This window comes from Stylophora pistillata, chromosome 4 (assembly GCF_964205215.1).
Source record: "Stylophora pistillata chromosome 4, jaStyPist1.2, whole genome shotgun sequence".
In the NCBI taxonomy this organism is placed as follows: Eukaryota; Metazoa; Cnidaria; class Anthozoa; order Scleractinia; family Pocilloporidae; genus Stylophora; species Stylophora pistillata.
In genome coordinates, this window is record NC_142522.1 from 31,805,786 (window position 1) to 31,830,300 (window position 24,515).

At 37.0% G+C, this 24,515-nt stretch overlaps 4 protein-coding genes across 5 annotated transcripts; 2 read left to right on the top strand and 2 right to left on the bottom strand.

The window, feature by feature from the left end:
• The first annotated feature begins 66 nt into the window (after positions 1–66).
• LOC111338186 (putative GPI-anchor transamidase) lies at positions 67–15,521 on the top strand. Its single transcript, XM_022944619.2, has 13 exons — positions 67–221; positions 346–437; positions 640–698; positions 2,676–2,752; positions 3,016–3,049; positions 3,548–3,625; positions 3,790–3,886; positions 4,213–4,330; positions 5,023–5,133; positions 5,737–5,814; positions 14,069–14,157; positions 14,424–14,517; positions 14,759–15,521. The coding sequence occupies exons 1-13, from the start codon at positions 93–95 to the stop codon at positions 14,846–14,848; spliced, it is 1,146 nt and encodes a 381-aa protein (XP_022800354.2). The 5' UTR covers positions 67–92; the 3' UTR covers positions 14,849–15,521.
• Positions 15,501–16,940, bottom strand: LOC111338200 (uncharacterized). The gene has a single exon (XM_022944636.2). It carries the CDS (start codon positions 16,938–16,940, stop codon positions 15,975–15,977), a length of 966 nt encoding a protein of 321 aa, XP_022800371.2. The 3' UTR covers positions 15,501–15,974.
• A 193-nt stretch (positions 16,941–17,133) lies between these two features.
• LOC111338187 (small RNA 2'-O-methyltransferase) lies at positions 17,134–22,646 on the top strand. Of its 2 annotated transcripts, none has more exons than XM_088756007.1 (8): positions 17,134–17,267; positions 17,350–17,549; positions 18,029–18,221; positions 18,376–18,436; positions 19,135–19,317; positions 19,777–19,972; positions 20,594–20,904; positions 21,571–22,646. In XM_088756007.1, exons 2-8 carry the CDS (start codon positions 17,376–17,378, stop codon positions 22,064–22,066), a joined length of 1,614 nt encoding a protein of 537 aa, XP_088612133.1. In that variant the 5' UTR covers positions 17,134–17,267; positions 17,350–17,375; the 3' UTR covers positions 22,067–22,646. The 2 variants fall into 2 exon arrangements, with proteins under 2 accessions (XP_088612133.1, XP_088612134.1); XM_088756008.1 differs by having other exon boundaries at positions 17,135–17,267; positions 19,777–19,948.
• LOC111338198 (uncharacterized) lies at positions 22,078–24,505 on the bottom strand. Its single transcript, XM_022944632.2, has one exon. The coding sequence runs from the start codon at positions 24,008–24,010 to the stop codon at positions 23,111–23,113; it is 900 nt and encodes a 299-aa protein (XP_022800367.2). The 5' UTR covers positions 24,011–24,505; the 3' UTR covers positions 22,078–23,110.
• Positions 24,506–24,515: the final 10 nt, after the last annotated feature.

Consider the following 24,515-nt stretch of genomic DNA (forward strand, 5'->3'; position numbering starts at 1 on the left):
ACGGTCAGAACATCGATGCTCTTTCAGCCCGAAGAATCTTCGGATCGTCGCTGTTTTCTACCCAGGATGTCTTGCAAGCATTGCAATTCAAGATGGCGGCAAAACTGACGTTTCTTGTACTTCTCTACCTAGCTGTATTTTCACAATTTGTAGGGGCACAGACAGGAAGATCTTTTGATAAGTTCCTCACGAGTGACCATACTAACAATTGGGCTGTATTGGTGAGAGAAAAGTACATTTAGAACGATACAAATGAAAAATTTCATACAGGGGGCAACCAATGAATTTTATGAATTGTTAATTTAAAACTTTTCAGTCTATTTATTTTATCTTTATCGTTGCAAGGTATGTACCTCGCGGTTTTGGTTCAATTACCGGCACGTAGCTAACGTCCTTTCCATGTATAGAAGTGTCAAGCGGCTCGGAATCCCCGACAGGTGAGCAGTTTGTGTACATGTTCGCACAAGTGATCAAGGACTCTATGTGCCCTCGGAGATTATAAAAGTCGAGTAATTGTAAAAACTGTCTGATGTTTTTATGTATCATATAAAATGTTCAATATGAAGACCATAGCCTTTTGAAAACTGTACTTATTGGAACTTTCATGGAAGTGCTTCTGCTGTTTTATTCCCTTTACAGTCATATTATTGTAATGCTTGCTGATGATATGGCCTGCAATGCCCGGAACCCAAGACCAGGTCAGCTTACTAATAGTAATACATCGTCTCCAATCCCTTGGATTGTTTGTACCACTTACTGCCTTTCGATAACCGAGATCAACTTATGGAGTTACGACGACGCAGACCATTTAGAGTTTCCTTTAAAACAAATCGGTTCAGAGATACTTTCATTCCAGGAAGCGCAAGACATTTTAACTAACATTTATTACAATTGTATAATTTATGTAAATTAGTTCCCTTTCAGGTTTGATTTTATTGTATAGTTCTATTACATAATTTGTACACCTTTGCAATTCAGCTTCCAGCTGCTATTAAGGTATTCTTTTTAATAAACGTCTATCTATCTATCTATCTATCTATATCTATCTAGTTGTCAATATCATATATAAATTTTTTTACTCTTAGAATTAATTTTGGAAAGAGTGCCATATAACCCCATACAATTAATTATTCATTCCACTTCTTTGTCTTTCATGATAAAACTATAAAAACAAAGTCTACTAGTCTGAATGCATAATTAATGTATGGGTTATATGGTACTCTTGCCTTGATTTAGCCTGCAGAGCAGGCATTGTTGTGGAGTTTGGGCAAAAATTAGGGCTTTGGGCTTTCTGTTTTATTTTCCAGACAGCGCGTAAAATGGAGCGAGGCAAACAATTAGAAGGTGGAGGGAGGGGGAGTGGTTAGGGCTAGGGAAAGGAACGCCTGCCAGCATTACTTGAAAATTTGAATAACCTGTTCGCTCACAAACGGGCGATTCTGATTGGTCCAGTATTTTTTATTGACAGCAGAATGTGACATCAGTTTGTTATGTATCACATCCAATATGGCGTTTAGCGAAGAAGAGATAGATCTTGTGTTCAACGATTCTTTAGCTACTTTTGATATCTTAGAAAACTTTGTTTTAAAACAAGAACAGCAAGATGCCATACATCAACTTTCCACAAATAAAGATGTGTTGGCGGTCTTACCAACAGGCTTCAGTAAAAGCATTATTTTTAGATTTGGTGTGCAAGTCAAGCAGCTTCTCACGAAGAAACACTGTTGCATGGTTGTCGTTTGCCCTCTAAAAAGCATCGTTGACGACCAGGTTGTCGAGGCCCAAGAAATTGGCTTAAAAGCAACAAGTCTTTGGGACGGTGTCCCAGTAGAAGAACTTGCTAAGTTTGACTTGATCTTTTGGTGTAGGTGGTTTGCACATACGAGCGGCTTTATTCTTCCTCCATGCCGGGCTAGATTTGTTTGGCATATCCAATTGCCACTTATTTGTACTTTTGGGCTTTTCTGGATTTTTGCATTGGCCATTTGCATTCTTAAGGATGAATGCATGGAGCTGTCCCAAGTTTCTGACTTTCCTAGCACACGGATTGCAACAGCAATTGGACAACTGTTCGTTGTTTTGAATGAGTTCAATGCCAATTCCAGCACACACATCTGATAAAATTACTCCATTAAGCATCACTTCTCTTCGATGCTCTGAATAAATTTTCTGATGAAAGGTATAAGCCGTATTTAACTTTAAAATTACAGCCGCAAAATTGACAATTCTCGTTCGGCGACATGTGAACACAAATTTTGACACGTGGGATTTCCCTTCAAATAACAACAAGTTTTGACAAGCAACGGAAGTGAAAATCCACTTCTGTCGCGCCACCTGATTGGCCAATTGTTTGCGCATTATTGTTACTCATGCATCGGGGGTGTTTTTCAAATTTTCAAGTACTGCTGGCAGGCGTTCCCTCCTCTCCTCTCCTCTCCCCCTCCCCCCGCCTCCTAATTTTTCACCTTGCTCCATTTTACGCGCGGTCTGGAAAATAAAACAGAAAGCCCAAAGTCCTAATTTTTGCCCAAACTCCACAAGAATGCCTGCTCTGCATGCTAGCCTTAATTTTTTATCAATTTTTTTTATGATACTAAGGTGCAATTTGGTGCATCTTATCATTCACGTTTTCTTTAAAGATCTCACTCAAATTCTTTGATATTTTTGTTAAATAGGAACAGTGTTTAACAATGCAAACCAGCATATAAATGTATATGGCGATGATATTGAAGTGGATTACAGAGGATATGAGGTGATTATATAGGACAGTATGTTCTTGTGACATGATAATCAGTCAGAAACATAGAAATTTTGCCTTTTTGCAAAATCATGACTGAAATGATTAACAATTTAGCAATTATCATGAATTTAAGGGTTTTATTTTGTGCCTGCAGAATTCCCCCTTTCTTATTACTACATTACCACTATGGTGTTTAACATCATTTTTGGTCAGTTGCTTAATGTGTGTTTATTAATTGATATGTGTTAATTAAGTAATGCATTTAAATTTTTCAGGTCACTGTGGAAAATTTCATAAGGATATTAACTGGTAATCATGTTATGTTATAACAGCTTTCCTGGAGATTTTTTTAAAATGCTGTTTTTGTTCAGGGTGCTTGAAAAGAAAATGATGAAAATCCAAGTTATGTAAAAGAATTCAAACAAAGTGAAACAGAAAAAATGTTTACACTGATAATGCCTAACAGATAGCTGTAACAAAGAATAACATAAGACTTCTAAACAGAGAAGTGTGCCTAGCGCAACCTAAGGTAAACTGACTTTAAATAGTGGTTAGGCCTAAAAGAAACTGGCTTAAGTACCAGAGGACTGTAAAATAATGTGCAGTATGAGAAATGTGCAAAAAAGGTGTAACTGATGAAGAAAAATGCTGACAAACTTAAAAAAACAGTAATGAAGAGGTTTGAAAAAAGAAAGGACAGAAAGAATAGATAGGAATTATATGCAAGATAATTAGCATGCACTTAGATCTTACTCTTTAAAGCACAAGTGCAGATATTAATGCCTGAGTTGTAATGCTCTATAACAGGTCGTTTGCCATCCAGAGTTCCAAGATCTAAGAGACTACTCTCTGATGAGAGAAGCAATATTCTTGTATACATGACAGGTAAGTGGCCTTAATATGAAATGTCAGTTTCATACCTTAAAGATGAATGGCACTTCATTTCTCATCTTGTTTCAATAAATTAAATTATATTCTCGACAACAAGAACAGTGGATCATTCACAGTTACTGATTAATAAATCACATGTATTGTGATTTTGTTTTCAGGTCATGGGGGCGATGGCTTTCTTAAATTTCAAGATGCTGAGGAGATAACAAGTATTGAGCTGGCAGATGCCTTTGAGCAAATGTGGCAGAAAAGAAGGTAATGCGTATGATGCATGATCCTCACAGTAGAGAGCGCTATTTATGCAATAGCGAAAATCAGACCTGAAAAAAATTTTTTTCACGTCTGATTTTTGCTTTTGCTTAAGTAGCGCTCTCTTCTGCGAGGATCGTGCATCATACATATCTACAACCACAGTTCAAAATATATGAACTTCTTATATTCATTGTACAAGAAGGTAATGGTTGCTTTGAATCATGTAGTTATCAAATTGTAGTTATGAGAAGACTGAAGAACAATTTGGTTCTCTTAAATATATTTTATATTCATGATAATTATCAAGCTTCACTTATCTATGCTGTCAGGTACAATGAAGTCTTCTTGATAGTGGATACCTGTCAAGCGTACTCCATGACTCAAAAACTGTACTCACCCAACATTCTAGCTGTGGGCAGCAGTTTAGTAGGGGAGGACTCATTATCAGTAAGTTTGTTTAAGTATGATAGAAATCAATTATGATTGTAATGCAGAAATCTGTGTCAGGCAACTACAGGGTGCATGCCAAAATATTGATAATTTCTTGAGAGAATTCAATAGGATTCAAACCTGTGTTTACACAAAGCTGGTATAGTATGTTTATAAACTGAGCTAACAGTGGATGTAAGTCAAGAATGAGGCTGCTCTAGTAACCCTGGACCCTTCGTCTCCCATGAGTGACTAAGAGAGAATTTTCCTTACAATGTCGATACAAAATCAAACAGACTAGTGATGAGAATAGAGATAAATATTCATTAGTGGATTGTTAGTTGATCCAATACTAAATTCTCAGAGCTACCACCTAAAGAATTAAATGGCAGATAGTAAAGAGAATTACTATTGAGATCTCAGGAGTAATTGGGTTAAACTCAAAGGCTCTACTGTGGTGTTATTCAACTTGGCTGATTCTCATTTGCTTTTACAAGTGGTCTGTAGACATTCTTTGGAGTTTTATCAAACATTACAAGATTACAATATGCCTGTGGGAAAACCAAGCATAAAAAACAAGTAGTTTTTTTGGTAGACTACATGATCAAGTTTTCATTTTGTTTTTGTGCAGAGGTGTTTCTTACAATCTGGTATCTGATTTTACAATTGTTGTAGTTTCTTAATTTATCGATGTTGTTTTTTTTCCTCAGCATCACGAAGACCCAGCCATTGGAGTGCATGTAATTGACAGGTATACATATTATGTGCTTCAGTTCTTGGAGGGTGTGAGACCCAATAGCAAGTCTACTGTGGGACAGTTGGTGAGTAATTTTGTTCTAGGGTATTCTGTATGGACAGAAAGCAAAATATGCTTCTGAGACAAAGAAGAGTTGTATTATTTTCCATGTTTAAGCTCCTTTCACTGCATGAATGACTAGTATGGGTGAACATGAAACTTGTCTGGGTCTGAAATTGCAGCAATTTTGTTTTGAGGACAAAACTAAGGGAAGATAGGTAATGTGGTAATATCAACTAAGTTGAAATTGTAAATTGACCACTGTAAAGAATTAACTCTTTTAACTGTTTATGGTGGCCAATTTACAATTTCAACTTAGTTAATGTTACCAAACTACCTTGTTACCCCCACCGACGCAGCAACACAGTTTCTTTAGAAACTTGCCCCCTTTAGGGAAGATAGAATTGGAATAATCAAAAGTTTGTTTTTCCTTACAAAAAACAACTTTTATGTCTCCCTATGTGTTCTGTAGTCTAGATTTGACTGTAAACAATTTTAAGGAACTGATTGTCACAACTGCTCATTTTTATTACAGGCTAGTCACTCATAGAGAGGCTTTACCTCTTATTTCAGAATTTTTATAATTTTTTTCTCCTGTTAATGGCTCTGCTAATATTGTTCTACCTAGTTCGAATACACCACACCAGCTCTGGTGATTTCCACCCCAGGAGTGAGATCTGATTTGTTTAGGAGAGACCCTGATAAGGTACTTATTCATAATCAATTATAATTATTTAATGTAATAGGTATTGTATGCTCTGATTTGGTCGAAAACATGCCATTCATTTTTTCTTCTGACTAAAGAAAACTTGATCAGCAACAGAGCACACTGTCGATCAGTTTCCAACACAGTAGACCTCAAGAAGTGTTCTGAGATTGGTGGAACAGTTTCTTAATCAAGCTCCTGCTGTCATGACCTTACAAACCTATCTGTCTGCTGTTTTTATCAAAGTTAACTAATAGGATATGATGCTGGTGTTTGGTGTTTTCTTAAGAAAGATTTGAGAAAGGGAGTGAGAGAGAGAGAGAGAGAGAGAGAGAGAGAGAGAGAGAGAGAGAGAGAGAGAGAGAGTCCGATTCGAGTGGGTATTTGCTACATTGAGTGCGTATTTGCTACCGTAGCAACTACCCACTGAGTACTTGCTATGGTAGCAAATACCCACTAGTGCGTATTTGCTACCATTGATGGGTATTTGCTACCATAGCAACTACCCACTGAGTATTTGCTACGGTAGCAAATACCCATTAGTGCGTATTTGCTACCATTAATGGGTATTTGCTACGGTAGCAAATACTCAGTAGGGAGTTGAGTATTTGCAACGGTAGTAAATACTCAAACTAAATTCTAACTACTACCAAAGGGCTCAATACCTGAAAAACACACATCTACGTCGTTTTATCATATTTCTATCTTAAATAGATAGTTTGTCCTCTTCTCGGTGCCTCTGTGTCCATGTTAATTGTATACGTTCTACGTTTTAGTTCCTCTGAGAGTGTTATATCCTTTACGGTTGTAAATGCACAATTTAACAATACGCTTCTAGAAACATGAAAGTTCAATGAAAAGGTTGATAACGTGCACATTTCAAAGCTGTAACGTGGAGTCTTGTTTTGCTCTGAAATGCTTTCCACTACACGAAAATACTCTGAACTGTTAAAGAATGTCAACTAGAGGTTAATCCTTGGAAAAGGCGTGCGCGAGATGGTTTTGCACGAGTTGAGAAGTATCAAACCGGGTTAAATGTTCCAACTTTCTTCGATAACATTTGTTGATCTGACATTATTGGGGCGTTAAGCATCCATGTTTGTTCAACATTTTTTGTTGGACGAACGTTTCATAAGTTATCAAACATTAGTCCTACCAAAAATGTCGGACAAGCATATATGCTGAATGCTTTAACATTATTGAGTCAACAAATCTTCAATAACAATGTTGGAACGTTTAGCATGGGCCTCAGAAAAAGAATGAGGGGGCGAAAAGAATGAGCGAGTTTTCTGAAAAATTTCAATGAGTGAAATATTGAGAATCGTACAAGATTAGTTCGTGCCATAATAAACCGTCTGCGTTGTCACCTCAAAGCGCAAAGGTGGTAGATGGTTGAAGTAAAATAAGCAAATAAACTGAAACGAGACCGTCAGATCGAAGAAATCGCAATGGAGATAAACGACTTATTCCTCAAGGACAAAGACTTACATTCACAGGTAGTGTTGCAACTAAAAAAATTCTTAAATATGTTCTAAGCAGTGCAATGCATTGCATGCTGAGCTGTTCACAACTATCAAATATTACTCAGTAGTGCACCATACTGTACAGACTGCACTTACAGAACATCTGAACTGAGTAACAACACTGAACTGGGAAAAAACTCTTAAATATTACTATATAGGGTGCTACACTGAACTATTCAGTGTATTGTTGTTCGGTACAGTGAAGTACACTGCATAGTAAGATTAAATGTTACTATGCAGTCCTTTGCATTGTGCTCAAGAACACGACACTGAACTGTTGGAACTGCTAAATCTTACTATGCAGTGGGCTGCACTGTACACTGAACTGTTGAAAACTGTTACATGTTACTATGCAGTAGGCTGCACTGTATAATTCACACCAAAACTATAAGAACTTTTCTCGTATGAAAGTCGTTCTACTTTATGGATTCTTATTTTAGCGTTAACGAATATAAAAAAACAAAATCACTACGAGGTGGGTAACATGTGGTTAGCCTGCAGAAAGTCAGGTATAAGTTTAAGATACATTTCGGCTCGTACTGAATTTGGATATAACGACGCTCCAATTTTAACTAAATAGCGCTCCACAGTTTTTGAAGTTGTTTTTTCAAGAAGATCGAGATGTTGTTTTTATCAGTAAGCATTTGAAATTCTAGTCGGTTTTTAGTAAAATGATTTATTTAGTCGTTCTCGTTCATATATGTATAGTTGTAATATTCTATCGATTATGTTAAGAAATCATCTTTTCACAATGGTAAAAAAAATAGAAGTTCATAAAAAACGGGAAACACTATAAGTGAAAGGGATAAAAAGTATGATGATTACGTGTAATAGTATCTGACTAAGAGTTAAAGGACTGGAACTGTTTTCTTGAGATAATTTCAATTCTATTCTTAGATTTCAACTTGAATTTTGTTTCAAAAATCGGTTGCGTTTAATCCCAATGATATATCAATTTGTATGATGTAAAGTAGCTAACGAATACATTGTTACTGGTTTTATTGTTGTTGTAGTCCTGTTTTTGTTGTTGTTTCTCCCTAGCCCAGCTTGGGAATACCCTTACCTTCGATTACTATCAGCCTATAAAATCAGCCCCAAAATACAAGCTTTCTATGTCTATCTTTTCTTAATACTTTATTGCTTAATGTATCTTAAAGGAAACAAGTTTGTTAGATACGACTATCTGTGGCCCTGTTTCTCTGCACTTGCTAAATGCTATCTAAAGTATAGTACCTAGCAAATAAAGACCATAAGGAAATGTAAAGAGTGAATGAATCAAGCATCAGGCAAAAAACAAGCAATTGTGAATGAAGCAGTACGTTATTATTAAGTGTTGCAGTCATACGGGAAAAAGAACTCATGAACTATATGTGTTCATCTGGAACTGGATGTGTTGGAAACTAGGCTAAAGCCTAAAACTAAGCCTGCATTGGAACTGACTTACACACAAGAATTTAAAACTGAACTAGGAGTACACTGCATACAAAACTAAGCTCACATTCTAACTGAGCAATACTTACATTTAAAACTGAACTAGGCATGGACAGCGAACAGAACTGATTGAGCTCATATGATATTAAAACTGGGTTATGCACACAAAAAGCTAAGCTTGCATTGTAATTGAGTTTTAAGCTCATTTAAAACTTAACTTGATGCACTTTAGAAACAAACTAAACTCACATTGTAATATATGATTTATGCAAGGAGTTAAAACTGAACTTGGTTGACACAGTAAACAAAACTAAGCCCACGTTGTAGCTAAGTTTTACACGCATTTAAAACTCAATCAAGGGTATAATTATTAGAAACAACACTAAGTTTACATTATAACAGAGTAATGCCTACCTTTGAAACTGAACAAGGCGTATACCAGAATGACTTAGATCCCGACGTATCTTAGTAATGTGTGTGCTGGACACTGGACACTGCACACTGCACACTGGACTTAGCGCACATTGGAAGTAAAACTAAGCTTGCATTGTTAGAGAGTTATGTGTGTATTTTAAACTGGACTAGGCGCATACCGGATACAAAAACTAGCTCACACTGTAACAGAGTTATGCACGCATTAAAAACTGATCACAATAGAGACAAAAGTTAAAACTTGTATTGAAACAAAGCTATGTGTACCGCTTAAAACTCAACTAAACTAAGCATAAACTAGACAGAATACCAAGGTCACGTTGTAAGTGAGGTATGAGTCCATCTAAAGCTATATCGCACATAGACTGGAAATAGGCTAAAATCACAATGTGAGTTATTTTTGCGCATATAGAACAGAACAAGGCTTTTACAGAAATGCAACCAAACTTGTATGAATAGAGTCGTACGGGCATTCAAAACTGAACTAAGTTTAAACATGAATCAAAAGTAAGATTACATTGTAACAAAGCTTTGTGCGATTTAAAACTCAATTAGTTAATATAAGTTAATGTTAGGCCTACACTAGAAAAAAGAATAAGGTTCACATTCCAACAGAGTCATAAATGCAGTAAAAGCAGAACAAGGGTAACACTGGAAAAATGTTTGTCCCTTTCAGATTTTAATAAGGATTGATTGCTGATGCATGTTATGCTATCTAAAGTAACACTTGAAGGAAATTTTTCACACCACAATAAGCGCTCGTAATCGTTCAAACTACCTATGTAAAGTGCAGCGTTTATAAGATTAAGATGTTATGATGATTTAAGTTACTTTCCACAACACTTTTAATTGCTTGATATTTCAGCCATTTGGAAACGAAACTATTTCTTACAAAAATGCATGTGTACGCTTTTTTTGTCAGTAAAGCGTGTTATATTTTAAATTGAAAAATACAGAGGGATAGATTGTTCTTAAGCAATACCCAAATAGTTCCTTAAAACTTAATCTTTTACCAAAGAAAATGTTTCTCTAGAGCAAAAGAAGTAGAAATGGGTATTTGCGACAGAAAGTGGGTACTTGCTAAGTTAAATGGTTATTTGCTACAGTGGTTTTTGTGCAATAAAATCTTTTAATTGTGACATATAATTCAAAAAACAGGTTTAACATGTTTTCTTTCACAAGTGCAGAACTTTCCTACCAAAAAAACGAATTTAGTAAAGTAAAGTAAAGCAAACTTTATTTACACAGGGTAGCCCATTCAGCTCTAAGGCTGGTATCCATAGGGGCCCTGTATTGAAAATACTTTACATCAAATTTCTAGAATAGATATATATATATATATACAATGACTAAGATTTCACAACTACATCAACAGCCTAAAACTACAAAGCTAAAAGCACAATTAAAACATAACATAGTAAATAAAATATCAAATTACGGTAAAAGGAAATGTTTTGCTCGGCGACAGAACGTTTGAATGTTTTCACTCTTCACAATGTTTAAAGGAAGTTTATTAAAAATTTCTGCGCCAGTAAAAAGAAAGGTCCTTCTCCCAAAATTCTGTTTTACTTTTGGTAGGGATAGCCTCAGACTTTGCCTCGTGGAATAATTGTGAATATTCGAAAATCTGGTAAAATATGATGAAAAGTAACCAGGAACTAATGAGTGGAGACAGAGAAAAACAAGTTTAGCCTTGTGGTAATAGCGTCTACTGGAAAGAGTCGGCCATTGCAGCTGATCTATTGCTTCAGATGACCGAGAGCAACGTGTAATAATCCGTGCAGATCTATTTTGTAAGCGCTGTAGTCGATCTATATCTTGTTGTAAAAGGTTACTCCAGGCAATGTCACAGTAATCAAATAAGGGAAGAATTAAGGTATTATGAACAAGTATTGCTGCCTCTTTTGTGACGAAACTTCTAATGCGGCCCAGAATACTAACTCTTGACGCCACCTTTTTACACATATAGTCTGTGTGAGCCTTCCAAGTCATAAAATTGTCGAACACCACGCCTAGGTATTTAAAAGTAGTTTCGCAAGAAATGAGCTTTCCTATAAGATTAAGATTTAAAATACAATCGCGCTCTTTATGCCTTCGAGATGTAAATAGTACACACTTAGTTTTTGAAACATTGAGAACAAGATTGTTGTCTTCTAGCCATTCAGATAGACATTGAAGATCTTGATTAAAGTAAAAAGTTAAATTGTCTACTGTTGGGCCAGCAAGATATAAAACTGTGTCGTCAGCGTACATATTTACAGAACAGTGTTTGACACAACGTGGTAAATCATTAATGTAGACAATAAATAACAGGGGTCCGAGGATGGACCCTTGTGGCACTCCAGAAGTTATAGCAAGCTCTTCAGATGAATGAGAATCAATTTGCACGAACTGCTTTCTTCCCGTAAAGTAGTCCTTAAACCATAGAAGGCTTTCCTCGCATATACCATAGTACTCTAATTTTCTGAGCAAAATGTCATGGTCAACTGTGTCGAAAGCCTTTGCCAGGTCAATAAACACAGAACCAGTAACAAGGCCCTTATCCATATTCAGGAGAATCTCGTCGGCGAAATAAGTTACAGCCGTCTCAGTTGAGTGCATTCTTCTAAAACCGGACTGTAATTTACAGAGCAAGTTATGATCGTCGAAAAAACTTGCAAGCTGCTTGTGGATTAAACGCTCTAGGACTTTAGATACCACTGGTAATACCGATATGGGGCGGTAGTTTCTTGGGTCATCTTTTGAACCTGATTTATGTAAAGGGGTCACCTTCGCTTTTTTCCATTCTGCAGGAATAACGTTTTGTTGGATAGTTAAATTAAAAATGAGCGATAGTGGATAGGCCAGGGCGTCTGATCTGTCTTTTAGTAGACGAGATGGAATACCATCAACACCTGTAGCTTTCTTCGGTTTTAAATCTTTAAGAGCCTTTCTAACTTCCGTCACGGTGATCTTTCGTAGATTAAATTTTTCTGGGCAGACAATTTGCGGTAGCCATTTGGAAAAGGATCGCGCGGTTGATCGGTGGATCGACCTTAAATCTTCGGCACAAGAGACAAAGAAGCTATTGAAGGTGTTACACTTGTCTTTTGCTTCATTAGCTGTACGAGCAGTAGCGCTGCTACTCTTTGAGCCATTTCCGAGTAGCCGTTTTAGGTTTTTCCAGGTCCCACGGGAATCTCCTCTTGTCTCCTGGAACAGTTCGTTGTAATATCTTTCTTTCTCTTTTCTGAGCTTCAAAGTCACAACATTGCGTAAACGCTTGTAAGAGCTCCAATGAAGCTCATTGTTTGACCTCAATGCCAGATTATGAAAGCGGTCTCTCTCATTCATTAGATGTCTCGCCTCACGTGTTAGCCATGGTACCCTATTTCCCCTGACTCGCACGCGGATTCTTGGGGCATGGGTGTCGGCTACTTCACAAAAAAGGTGTTTAAATGAGTCCCATGCGTCCTCAACATCTGCGAAGGAATCCGTCAATGACCATGGAACTTTATTTAGATCTTCAATGAAAGCATCACGATTAAAACGCTTGAAATTCCGGGTATCAATTATCCTCGGGGGAGGCGGTTTCAAACGATGTAATTTACGGACGGCATATGTTGCGGAATGATCACTAAAGCCAACTGGTATTACCCCGGAGACATATAGATCCGGACGACTGGTAAAAAATAAATCGATCAGGGTCTTTGAATTTTCAGTTATGCGAGTGAAATTATCAATAATCTGCCGCAGACTAAACTCTTTCGCCATGTTCATAAAGCGCTTCGTAGATGCAGGTTTATTCGACTGTTTCAGGTCGAAATTCAGATCCCCGGTAATGACAATTTCCTTTTCCCGATCAGCCATTACTGTTAACATATTTCTCAAGCCCTCAACGTAAGTTGCAACGTTGTCCGCATTCGGTGGGCGGTAGCAGGAACAGAAAATAAAACCTTTAGATTTTGGAGGTGTTATTTCCATCCAAAGGCATTGAATATCCGGTTGATCATTTTCAAATTCTTGAATAACTTTGTAATTGAGGTTCGAGGAAATGTAAATGAGAACACCACCATTTCGGCGGGTTTTATCTCTTCGTACAAGTGAGTAGCCGGGAAGCTGAATTTCACTGAAATTTAAAGTAAAATATAATGATTTTATAAAGAAAAAAGATAATTGACCTTCTCAAAAAATTCTGACTTGTGAAGTCGAGTTGATACTATATGTGGGAATGCAGTTTTGTTCTAAAATTAAGATGGTGTAGAAAGTAAAATATTCCAGATCCCAGAGGGGTTTTACGGCAATAAAAAGAACTTGAAGACCTTTAAAGTCCGTCAAAATTTTTTTTTTCATGATTTTTTCGATGTGTGTACCAAAGATTGAGTATTTGCTACATTGGTCGTGTTTAGATTGATATACTGACTAAAGATTTAACATTGGTCGGTAACTTTTAATAGAAGTATTATAAGTGAAAAATAGACTGACATATTCCACTGTAAAAACGGGAAAATATTGGAAAATTTTATATCAAAAAAAGAAGAGGAGAAAAGGTAGCAGATACTCAGCCATGAATCTGGAGAGAGAGAGAGATTGATTTTCAAACTCAGCTTAGTTTGCATTTCCATGACAAACAGACAAAGTTGTAGTTACTGCAACTTTTTCTATGTAATAGTAATTGAAGATCTCATGGAAGGAAAATATACAGCCTGGTCAAACGGTTGGTATGCTGGACTTGTTATCAGCTGGTCTTTGCCAATAGGCTAAAGCTCCCCCCTTCCAGATTAATCATTAGTTGTCATGAGTCAAACCAAAGGTCTATTTAACTAAATTAACATTGTTAGATAGAAATTAAAGGGGTGTGAAAAGTGTATTTCCTTTTTATTCTAAAGGTTCTGGTCACGGACTTCTTTGGCAGTGTTCATAGCATTGAGATGTCAAATTCTTCATCTTTTAATCTTGTGGAAGACACATCATGCAGGTACATAAATACTCAGAGATGTCTCCTGGACCTGCAAAACAATTAACAGACACCAATTTGAACCTCGGAGAGATTGTTTAAAGGGCACTTTTGTTAGATCCCATGGCCAGTACATTGTGTTGATTTGGGCGGGCAAGATGTTTTTCTCTCCTGGTGCCTCTAACTATCCAGTTTTAAAATTTCAGATCAGATTGTGTGATCTACATTTGCTCTTGCAAAATAAATTCAATTGAGTGGTGATTGATAGATTTTGTCTACCATTTTAGGGGAGATCATTGTCCAGGATCCCAGTCAGACACAAGCCATCAAACTTCAGAGAAATGCACTTTACATGATCAGTTTCCAAAACCACAAAAGAAGGTATCCTGTGTAATTATGTCTTGATTTCCTTGGGTGAAATTTATGATCTGGGTTAAACATTTTTTTGTTCTAATTAACAACTAGCCAAACCAACTCTACATTTTTATTTAAATGAATTGTCATTTTAGATTAGAAATAAACAGAGTCAAACATCCTCTTATTTGATGTTTTTATTATTATTATTATTATTATTATTATTATTATTATTATTATTATTATTATTATTATTATTATTTTGTAGCAAGACGACAAAAAGTGGCACTTTACAACAGAGTTCCTCGTATCCCTGACAGTTTTTATGGTACTGGTTGGTGTTGCTTCTATGAGATGAAAGAGTATTCTCACTAAAAAAATTGCAAGGCAAGTACAAGAACACTGCAAAGCACAGAAATCAATGCCTGACTAAGGGATTGGAAAGAGCCAACCAGCTAAATGTGTACTGTTTTAGGCAGTACAAGTCAAAATGAACAGGGAAATGTGGACAGAGAACTTCAAGTGAACTATCTTTTCTCCACAATTACAGTGATGGACAGTAGGCATAACATACTGACTTCTGCAGAGAAAGCTTGTATTGTTCCATAGTCTTGATAAGAGATTGGGATATAAGCAGTGAAGACATAAAAATGAAAACAAAAATGAAGGCCAAATTTTCAACATGGTGAAAGAGTACTGGTAACTTGTTTGTGATGAATGTCACTGCACTTCATGTTGGTTTAAAAAGAAAAGAACAGATGTCACACACAGACCTCCTGTTAGAATTTGTGCATCTTGGAAGATGTGATCTGAGTTTTTCACTATTTATCCACCTCTATGATCAAGGGTATAGTATTTCTTTGACTGTCAGATTTATAAAATGCACAGAAGTTGGGTAACCTTCTTTATGCGAGCAGAAATTACAAGATAGCCTGATCCCATCTTGCAGCCAATTTTTGTATTAATACTTAAATATTATTGTGGAAAGACCAAATAGAGACATTAAACCATTAAAAGTCACATTCATAAAATTGTATTATTTTTTTAATTTTAGTCTTATGGCTAAGAGTATTTTCAAGAAATAAACAGAGAAGTATAAAATAACAAAAAAAAGACTGATTTACCGTTGTTCTTGTCACCGGCTCTCAAATAAAATTGAGTACCAGTTGTGAGTCTACTAAGATTTACATAGGGACTACCCTTTGTTCATGAAAGACTTAGTCAAACATAATGCTACCTACGTATGATGCATGATCCTTGCAGTAGAGAGCGCTATTTATGCAATAGCAAAAATCAGACCTGAAAAAAATCAGGCCTGTATGGGATTCGAACCACTGACCTCTGCGATACTAGTGCAGCACTCTACCAATTGAGCTAACAAGCCAACTGGGAGCAGGCCGTTAAGTTGATTCGTAATAAACCCGTGATGATAAATCAGATACAATGTATATATGAAGTTTATATATACATTGTATCTGATAATGCTACCTAACTTCTTTTCCATCAATTGGACATCTGTCTGATGTTGTACCTAACCAAGTCTTTATACAGTAGCTATGGAAGTGATGACCACAGGGCAGAAAATTTCTCTTATCCCCTGCGACATAGTCCTCCATGCAAATACTACATGTGTCATTAATTTCATCTGTTACTTTATCGGATGACAGTCTCCTAATTTTGGCGGCAGACAAGATCTTAAGCTGGACAGAGGAATCCAACTGGAGGAGCAAGTCGTAATCCTCAGGTGTAATCTCACGGTTTTGAAGTTCAATCAGCAAGTTCAAGTAAGACTGATCTTCAAATTTAACACCATTGTTGTTTGAGTCGAGAATAAAGTCAGAATTATTGTAAAATGATGGTGGATTGGCTGCTTGATTGGTACAAACATTTACTGGGTTCTTTACAGATTTCCTAAAACTGCTTTTTAGAGGTTTCTCCACATTCTCCACCTGCACTTCGCTTCTTGAGCGTAGATTATCGTCAGTAATCTCATTCACTTTTGCTTTTATCTTTTTCTCCCGCTTTCTCATTACATTTTCAATCCTTGCTTCCCTGATCCGCATTTCTTTATTAGTAAGACCAATGCCAGAATCATCTGATCCCGCACAACTTGCTTTCGGCGTGGAGATAACCTTCCGAGTATCTCGGTGACAATATTTCCTTTTTTCCTTCACTGCAATGGATATTTTCTTTGCACCATTTCGCCTTGAGATCTGTCCAAGTTTTTGATCGAGGAAATCAAACTCGCTTGGGTAGTCATTTTCATCGTCACATGAATCAAAATCGTCAGCTGTAGACTTTACTTCACCGTCGTCGTCATCATAAGAAACAGGTCGGTTATAAACAAATGGCAATAACAAAATTGATAAGTCTTTTTTGCCAGACTCAGCGCGCAAAGAATGGAAACTTTCATCGGGTGATTGGACTACGCAAACAGAAGGTCCTGCCATGACGAAGAAAAGAGAGAGTGGTAAGACTTTAAATGCACAATCAAAATCAGTCGTAACAAACAAAATGATATAAATGGAAACTTATCAAGGGTTTTATACCTAATCATGCTCCAAGATTGCACCAACAAACTAAAAATAGCTCAAAAAGTCAGACAAAACAATTTTTAAAAAACTTTCGCATGTGGTGCAATGCTCGCCCCACTTTACTCTCGGTTAGAAACAGGACAATGGTCCTGGTAAAGAAATAATTCCCTCGTTCCAATCTCCCTCACACAAAAAAAACATGGCGGCAATTCTTGGAAAACTACAAACTTGTGAAAGATAGATGTATGCATCCTTATCTTGGATTTTATTCAAATTTAAGCAATGCCCATGTTTTTCAAGAGTGACTTATTTTACTTTTAAACAGGAAAGTTTGCCAGGATATGGTTAGGGATGGGTGACACAGCAAACGATACGACGATCATCGGCCATGTTGCCCGTGGAGACAAACCTCTTTCATCGACAGAAAATGAAGGATCGTTTAAAGGTCCGAAGTTTGATCCCCCTGTCTATCGTCAACGATATGCTGCAGTATGTGAGCTGGTGAAGGAACGACAAGCGAAAAAGGTAACTGACCATCACAAAGCTTCTGTGTTAAAATAGTATGTGGTCTGCTGGCATATAGAGAGCTATAAATATGCACATTTTTTTTTTTAACCGACGGAAACGGGAAGACAGCCAATGCTACTGCTTTCGATCCATCTTCACCCCAGCTGATCAGGTTCCATTGCAAACTTGCACTTGTAGTGTAAGGAAAACATTTTAAACACACACAAGGTAAAGAACATTCATTTCCGGGTTAGCATGCTGTCAGTGACTTTCGAAAACTGTTCTCTTAAGCTAACCCACATGTAGTCTGGTAAAATATAAGACTGAAATATGTTTCTGATTCCTGACAGATGACCACTTTTGAATCTGTTTCTGAGTCCATGCCTTTGTGACATTCTTCTTCATTGTCTGACTTAGCTCTCCTAAGTATAATTTGGCAGAAAACAAATTAAATTTTTCTGCATTGTTAATAACTTCTGTCATCTACGTTTATTTAGGTTCTTGATTTTGGTTGTGCTGAAGCAAAGCTGGTGAAAACACTGATATCTCAGGACAATTTGATTCATTTGGAAGAAGTGGTTGGTGTAGATATTGATCAACAGCTTGAGGACAGCAAGTTTCGTATTAAGCCATTCACAGCAGACTATTTGCGACCACGTAGTCATCCCTTCAAAGTTTCTCTATATCAAGGTCATTTTATATTTGTTTTTTAGGTAGAAACTCTGTATGTACTAGTTTAAGTTTTGACTTATTCAAAGGTTTTTCCTCGCTTAAGAGCTAGTGCCACAAAAACCAATTTATAGTTGAGCTAAAAATTATCCAGATTTGTTTATTCTTTCACCAGGTTCTATTGCTGAAGCAGATGAAAGGTTCATTGATTTTGATATAGTTGCTTGCATTGAACTGTAAGTACTTACCTGAAATTGTCCGTGTAGCACATAGTCTGCTTGCAGGCAGTAGTTTGTGTCTTCAAGAGCAAGACTCAGCGCATTGAATATTGAATCATGATATTGAACACGTGGAAGGTCTGGCAAGACAAGTTACAAAGTGAGGGAGAGGGGGGAAGGGGGAGAGAAACCAGAAAAACCCTTCCTCCCTCCCCCTCACTTTGTCACCCTTCCAGATCTTCCACCCCTCAATATGGTGACTGAATATTCACTGTGCTGAATTTTGCACTTAAAAACACAAACTACTGCCTGCAAGCAGGCAGATAAAAGTTGGTGTTACTGTGCTGCAGTCAATAACATTTTGTTTTAATTTAATTTCTTCTCCATCATTTTAACAAATTACATGCAATATTGCCATGATTGATTTTTCTGACAACTGACCATGTATGATGTCAAAATGTGATAAAAACAAAGTCGTCTGGCAAGTGTCAGTGATGATCATCAGTGATCATCTTCCATGATCCATTACTGAACATATGCACATTAAAGTGGAACATATTCATTATGTTATAAAAGAACCACTTTCCAGGAAGACATCTGAATGATGAGCTAGTACTGAGTAGGGTATAATTACCTCACAGCCCTGTGTCATTCAGCCATTAAAGTTAAATTTTTCTCTTTTTTTGTACGGATTAGTTTGTTAATTGTTTTTGAAGGATTGAACACCTTGAGCCAGACATCCTTGATTTGATGCCAAAGGCAGTCTTTGGTCAGCTGTCTCCCAAGGTTGTTATGGTAACAACACCCAATGTCGAGTTCAATGTCTTGTTCCCTGATCTTAAAGGATTCCGACATTATGACCACAAGTTTGAATGGACAAGAACAGAATTTGAAAAATGGTTAGTTCTGCCACAAGTATGACGATTTGAACCCATACCCACCTGGTTGTCAGTCAAGATATGTATATCCATACCATCCCCCTCCCTCTAGGAGAAAACTGGTGTAGGGTACAACTCCACCCAGGCCTTTCACCAGTCAGGTAGTTTACCTTTGAGCTACAGGAAACACTTTTGGCAGGGAGAGTCATATCCTAACTTTTACCAGTGACATTTACCCTGCCCTGTGTTGTAAAAGAGAAAGGTAACGATTACTCATTTGTCTGGAGCTTGGAGTATAACCAGTTTTTGATCATCAGCTGATTAAATATTCAAAAAACAACAGCAACACACCCACAACAATTACTGCTGCCAACATCTATTCAAAGCAGTTTTTCAGTATGTTATTTTTATTAAAACAAAAGCCACAAGAAGTATAACACAAACTTACGCCTATTACACAGCAGATGTTTTTTATTTTAGGTCAAATACTCAAGCTCTCAAGTACAATTATACGGTGAGATTTGATGGGATAGCTCATGGACCAAAAGGAACAGAACACTTGGGCTGTTGCTCTCAAATGGCTGTGTTTGAAAGGATGTCATCCTTTTCTGCTTCCAGAAAGGAATCAGGAATAGGTCAGCCATACAATCTGGTATGGGTGTTAGTTTCTTTGCATGTATGTATCTATGATTTCAGATATGCTGATACTCACTTAACCCTTTAACCCCAAGAGTGATTGGTATCTTATTTCTCCATACAATACAATATCTCTGCTGAACCAAACATCAAGATTATGAGAGAAAGGGAAAATGATCACCCACCAGACAATCTCTGTTGAACAAATTCTCCTTGTCACTACCTTTGGAAATGGATAGAGAACAGTGTGGAGAATATACACACTGATCTTGGAGTGTAAAGCGTTAAGGGTCAAAATTGGACTTAAATGTCACTTCAGAACATAGAACAGAAACTAACATATTACTGAGAGTTGCAGTAACAACAGCACAATTGAATATTTTGAAATTCCCCTTATCCAGAATTCTTTTTTAATTAAGTTGATTATTTATTTCAAAGTGACATTTTGGTTAAGAAAACCATTTGAATTTTATTACCTTAAGTTAAGAAAACAGTGAGGTTTTTTTTCCCTGAACTTGATTCCTAAAATCCCTGATGGTTTTCTTTGCTAAATAACTTAAACCTTGATCTTGAGCCTTCTCTTTTTAAATCATCAAATATCCATTCTTCAAATAATGTGGCTTCTGACAAATTAATTGCTTCTCTTTACATTGAAATTTAGATTGCAGAGGTTCAGTTCCCATTTAAAAAGGACACAAGAACAGAGGAAGAAAAGATATTGCAAGAAGTTGAATACATCCTCTGGATGCTGTCATCTCAAGAGGAGGTTCATGATTCAGAGGAGAGTGATGTTGATCCACTATCAAGTGACAAGGATGAGACAAGTTGTCATTATGAGCAAAATCACCTCATGCATGACGAAGACTGTGCAAAAGGAGGCGATGACGAAGCTCAAAGACATGTATACTTGCTTAAAGAGTTACTTGGCTTTAGATCTCTTCAAAAGTTTTGTAACGAAATTGAGAAACTAAGGTAAGTTGTCAGGAATAGTGGAAAAATGCCCTTGAAATAAACACCAAGCTATGAAAATTGTATAACTACTGGTACATGTCATGTGCAATAATCTGACCCCACCCCCTTCTCCACTTTAGTAGCCCATTCCCTACATTTAATGCCACACATTCTTTCAATGGGTGGGGGGGGGGGGGTAGTTAGTGTTCTCTTCAGGTATATCCCTTCTGATAGGGATGTGATACTGACAGCTCCTATCTACAGTGTGATCTGTAAATTAAGCATTTCTTATAAAATAGACTTAGATTTAGGTTCTCATTGGCAACTTGTAACTTTCTAGAAACTCAAGAGTTGCAGCTGGGTTATTTCAGAACTCAGTGAAATAAAATGTATGTTTTGGCATGATCTTAATTATCTGTCCTCTTATTGGTTGTGGGAAATGACCAAAAAAATGCATCACATTGCATAGTTCACCATGTCTTGAAGGGTCACACTTAGTGATATCTATCACATTTAGATCTCCCAAGCAATATTGGTTAATTTTGAATGGTGCCAAATTAAAGATACTAGAATATACTGGTCTCTTATTCAGTGCCGTTTGGACTCTACTGTTACAGCATTTAGAGACTGATAAGACAAACTACTTGTAGTCTGCAAATAAATGCATCCATTGAATATTTACTTTAGATCTGTGCTGAAAGGTTCTTCAAGGTTTTGCCTTACTGAAGACGAGCGTGGAGTTCTGTGGCAGCATCAGTCATCATCACAGTGGAGCAGTGAAGAGAGTGACACTGGTTGGGATGTGTGTGGTGACGAGCAAGAGGTGTATGAATCAAAGAGACCTGACTCAGCCTGGACAGAACCTGAAAACTGGGATGCTGCAGATGAAATTACAACAGATGCAAATGTCAAGCAAACAGAAGCCAATACAGAGGTCTGTTGGGATTCTGCTAATGGTTGTAATAACAAATGTTGGAATGGCGAGGACTGGAGTAAATTGGAAGAGTATGGGGCTGATGATGAGTTTCAGGAAGAAAATAGTTTCAATTTTCATAACAGCTACACTGTGGCAGTCCCACTTGAAAGTGATGGATCTGGTAGTGATGATATTGATGGCAATGAAATTGGTGACCTTGTTTGGATTACAGAGAACACTGCAATAACGGATGCAAACCCAAAATAATCAACACAACATTCACTGTAATTTTGTTTAATATTCTTGCTCCCAAATCTCTGGTTAAACCTCTTTGAAGAGTGGTTCACAAAAATACTAATTGTTTAGGCTGAAAGCCTTTGGTGGTCACCTAAATTCACAAAAGAGGCATCTTCTAGAAAAAATTAAGTACAAGGACCACTTAAAAATAAATTTTCTTGCCTGTAAATTCAAAGGTAAGAAATATCTATTTAGTGAACCCAGTAAAAAGATAAATAAATTTCTTTGGTTCTTCTTTGTAAACCAAATGTTTCTGTTAGATTTACTATTCAAAAGTTTCATTTCAGAGAGACTGAGCTAAATAATTTTAATTAGATAAATAAATGAATGTATAAAATGTGTTGAGTTACACTGAGAAAACATCAGCCCTTCTCTCTGAATATGGTGCCTTTTTACCTCTACTTGGTAGTACACATGTTTTAATACAAGTCATGAACATGAACTATTAAGTAGTAGTTATAGTATATAAGACAATCTTTTTTGTTTTATTAAAACAATGACTTAAAAGTTATGGCTCTGATAAGTAATAAAGATGTTTTTTGTTATTGTTTGTCAAATGAAAGTCCTTTTAGTTATTATTATTATTATTATTATTTTTTTTTTTTTAAAGTCCTGAGATATCTCATTTCATTTTTGATGTGCTGTAAAGATGTTTGTCTCCTTCCCTTTCCATTCTGAATACGATATTGTGTTTCAATTATCTGACCTTTTGGTTACCATGGCAACATTGTCCATTGGAGCTTGTAACATTATCAATAAGACCTTCTAAAAGTGCAGGTCACCAAATTAGGAAAAAAAACCTGTTTATGCCTTTACTGACACTTCTAAATTGGATACCTAAGAACAGTATCAAAATCCACAGAGCAGATTTGTGAGTGCCATTTTCATAATAATAATAATTTAACAAGGAAGTACTTTAATTCCATAATTTAATACAAATTACCATTAATCTATTTACCCACCCAATCTGAATTCTGGTGAATAATGGTGATATCATGGACACAACATGGTCTGTTACTTTAAAAAGGTTGAAACCCATCTACCAACTAGAAGACCCAAAGCTTGACAGAGAAAGTTTCCAATAACTGCCCCAAGAACACTACCAATTACTGGTAATGGGATGTGGTAGTAGCCAAGGGCTGCCCCTCCCACCCCTCCCACAAATCCTGACACTATTGGTGTTACTCTTTTAGCTTTGATCTTTTCAGCATCTACAGGTGTCACATGACCTTTGGTTCTAGCAAGATCAGCTGTAATAACAACAAATGCTATCCACAGAGCATCTTGCACAAGTCCCACTACAACACCTACTACATGGCCCATTAGTAACAGTGATGTCTGAGCTAACAAACCTGTTGTAGAAGCAACAATGAACACTATTCCCCCCAGTAATCCCTGCAGAAAGACAAACAACAGTCTTCCAACGGTCCATATAACATCATAAGATTGGTAGCTCTCAGGTTTGCCTGCTTTGCAATCTCGACAAAAGTGTTCGCAGTTGCTTGTCAAGGCGTTGTAATACCGTTCTCCCAAGCGCTTTCTCGCCCGTCGCACCACCTCATCCGAGGAGAACACCACAAACCCATCCACCTCATCCGTTTTGGGGTACTCTATTCTGTAAACAACTTGGTCAGGCTCGAGAACGAATTTAGTCCTCGAAACTTCCCCTTTGGTAGTGGGGTCACTTTCTCGAAGAGATCTAAAACCAGTGTCTTGATCACCAGTCTTGTGTATGACCCACGCAAATTTTGGCTTTACTTTATCCACAATGAAGTGATGCCAGTAACCCAAAGGACTTTCTTCCATGACATGATCGCCCTTGCGAAGTTGCGCTAATGACGTAATCTTAGTTCTGGGAGAAATTCTCCCGAAGTCGAAAGGAATGGTCTTTTTCGATTCTTCTAGTTTGAACATCGATATTTTCTGTGTCTCTTACAACAAGATCGATTTGGACGTTAAGACGGGAGTTGAAAATTATGGAAATTTGGTGTAGTCGATCGGCGATGTAAAAACTGACACGCAGCAAAATGGACTCTGAGATCTGTTACGAATCACTCCTCCACTTTGTCATCGACGTTCATTCTGACGTAAACGTGACAGTTTACCCCCTCAATATCTGAAAATTTATGACCACTGGCAGGTGATTCCCAACTGCCACGCAATCGTTTCCAAGCAGGTAGGAATGATCCCAAATATTGCAAATATATCTCCTCCTCTACACTTCTTTCCGAATGTTACCAGTATTCACGTGTGAATCTTACTCTGGTTGCTTCATCAAATCATTGCCTAAAACATGTGCAGATTCCAAAGGAAACTGAAGACATAATCAGTAAGACATAATTCAGGTAAGGAAGGTCCAAATAAACTACTCACGTGGTGTTGATTTTCCAGCACTGCCTCCTTACGATTGTTTATATTA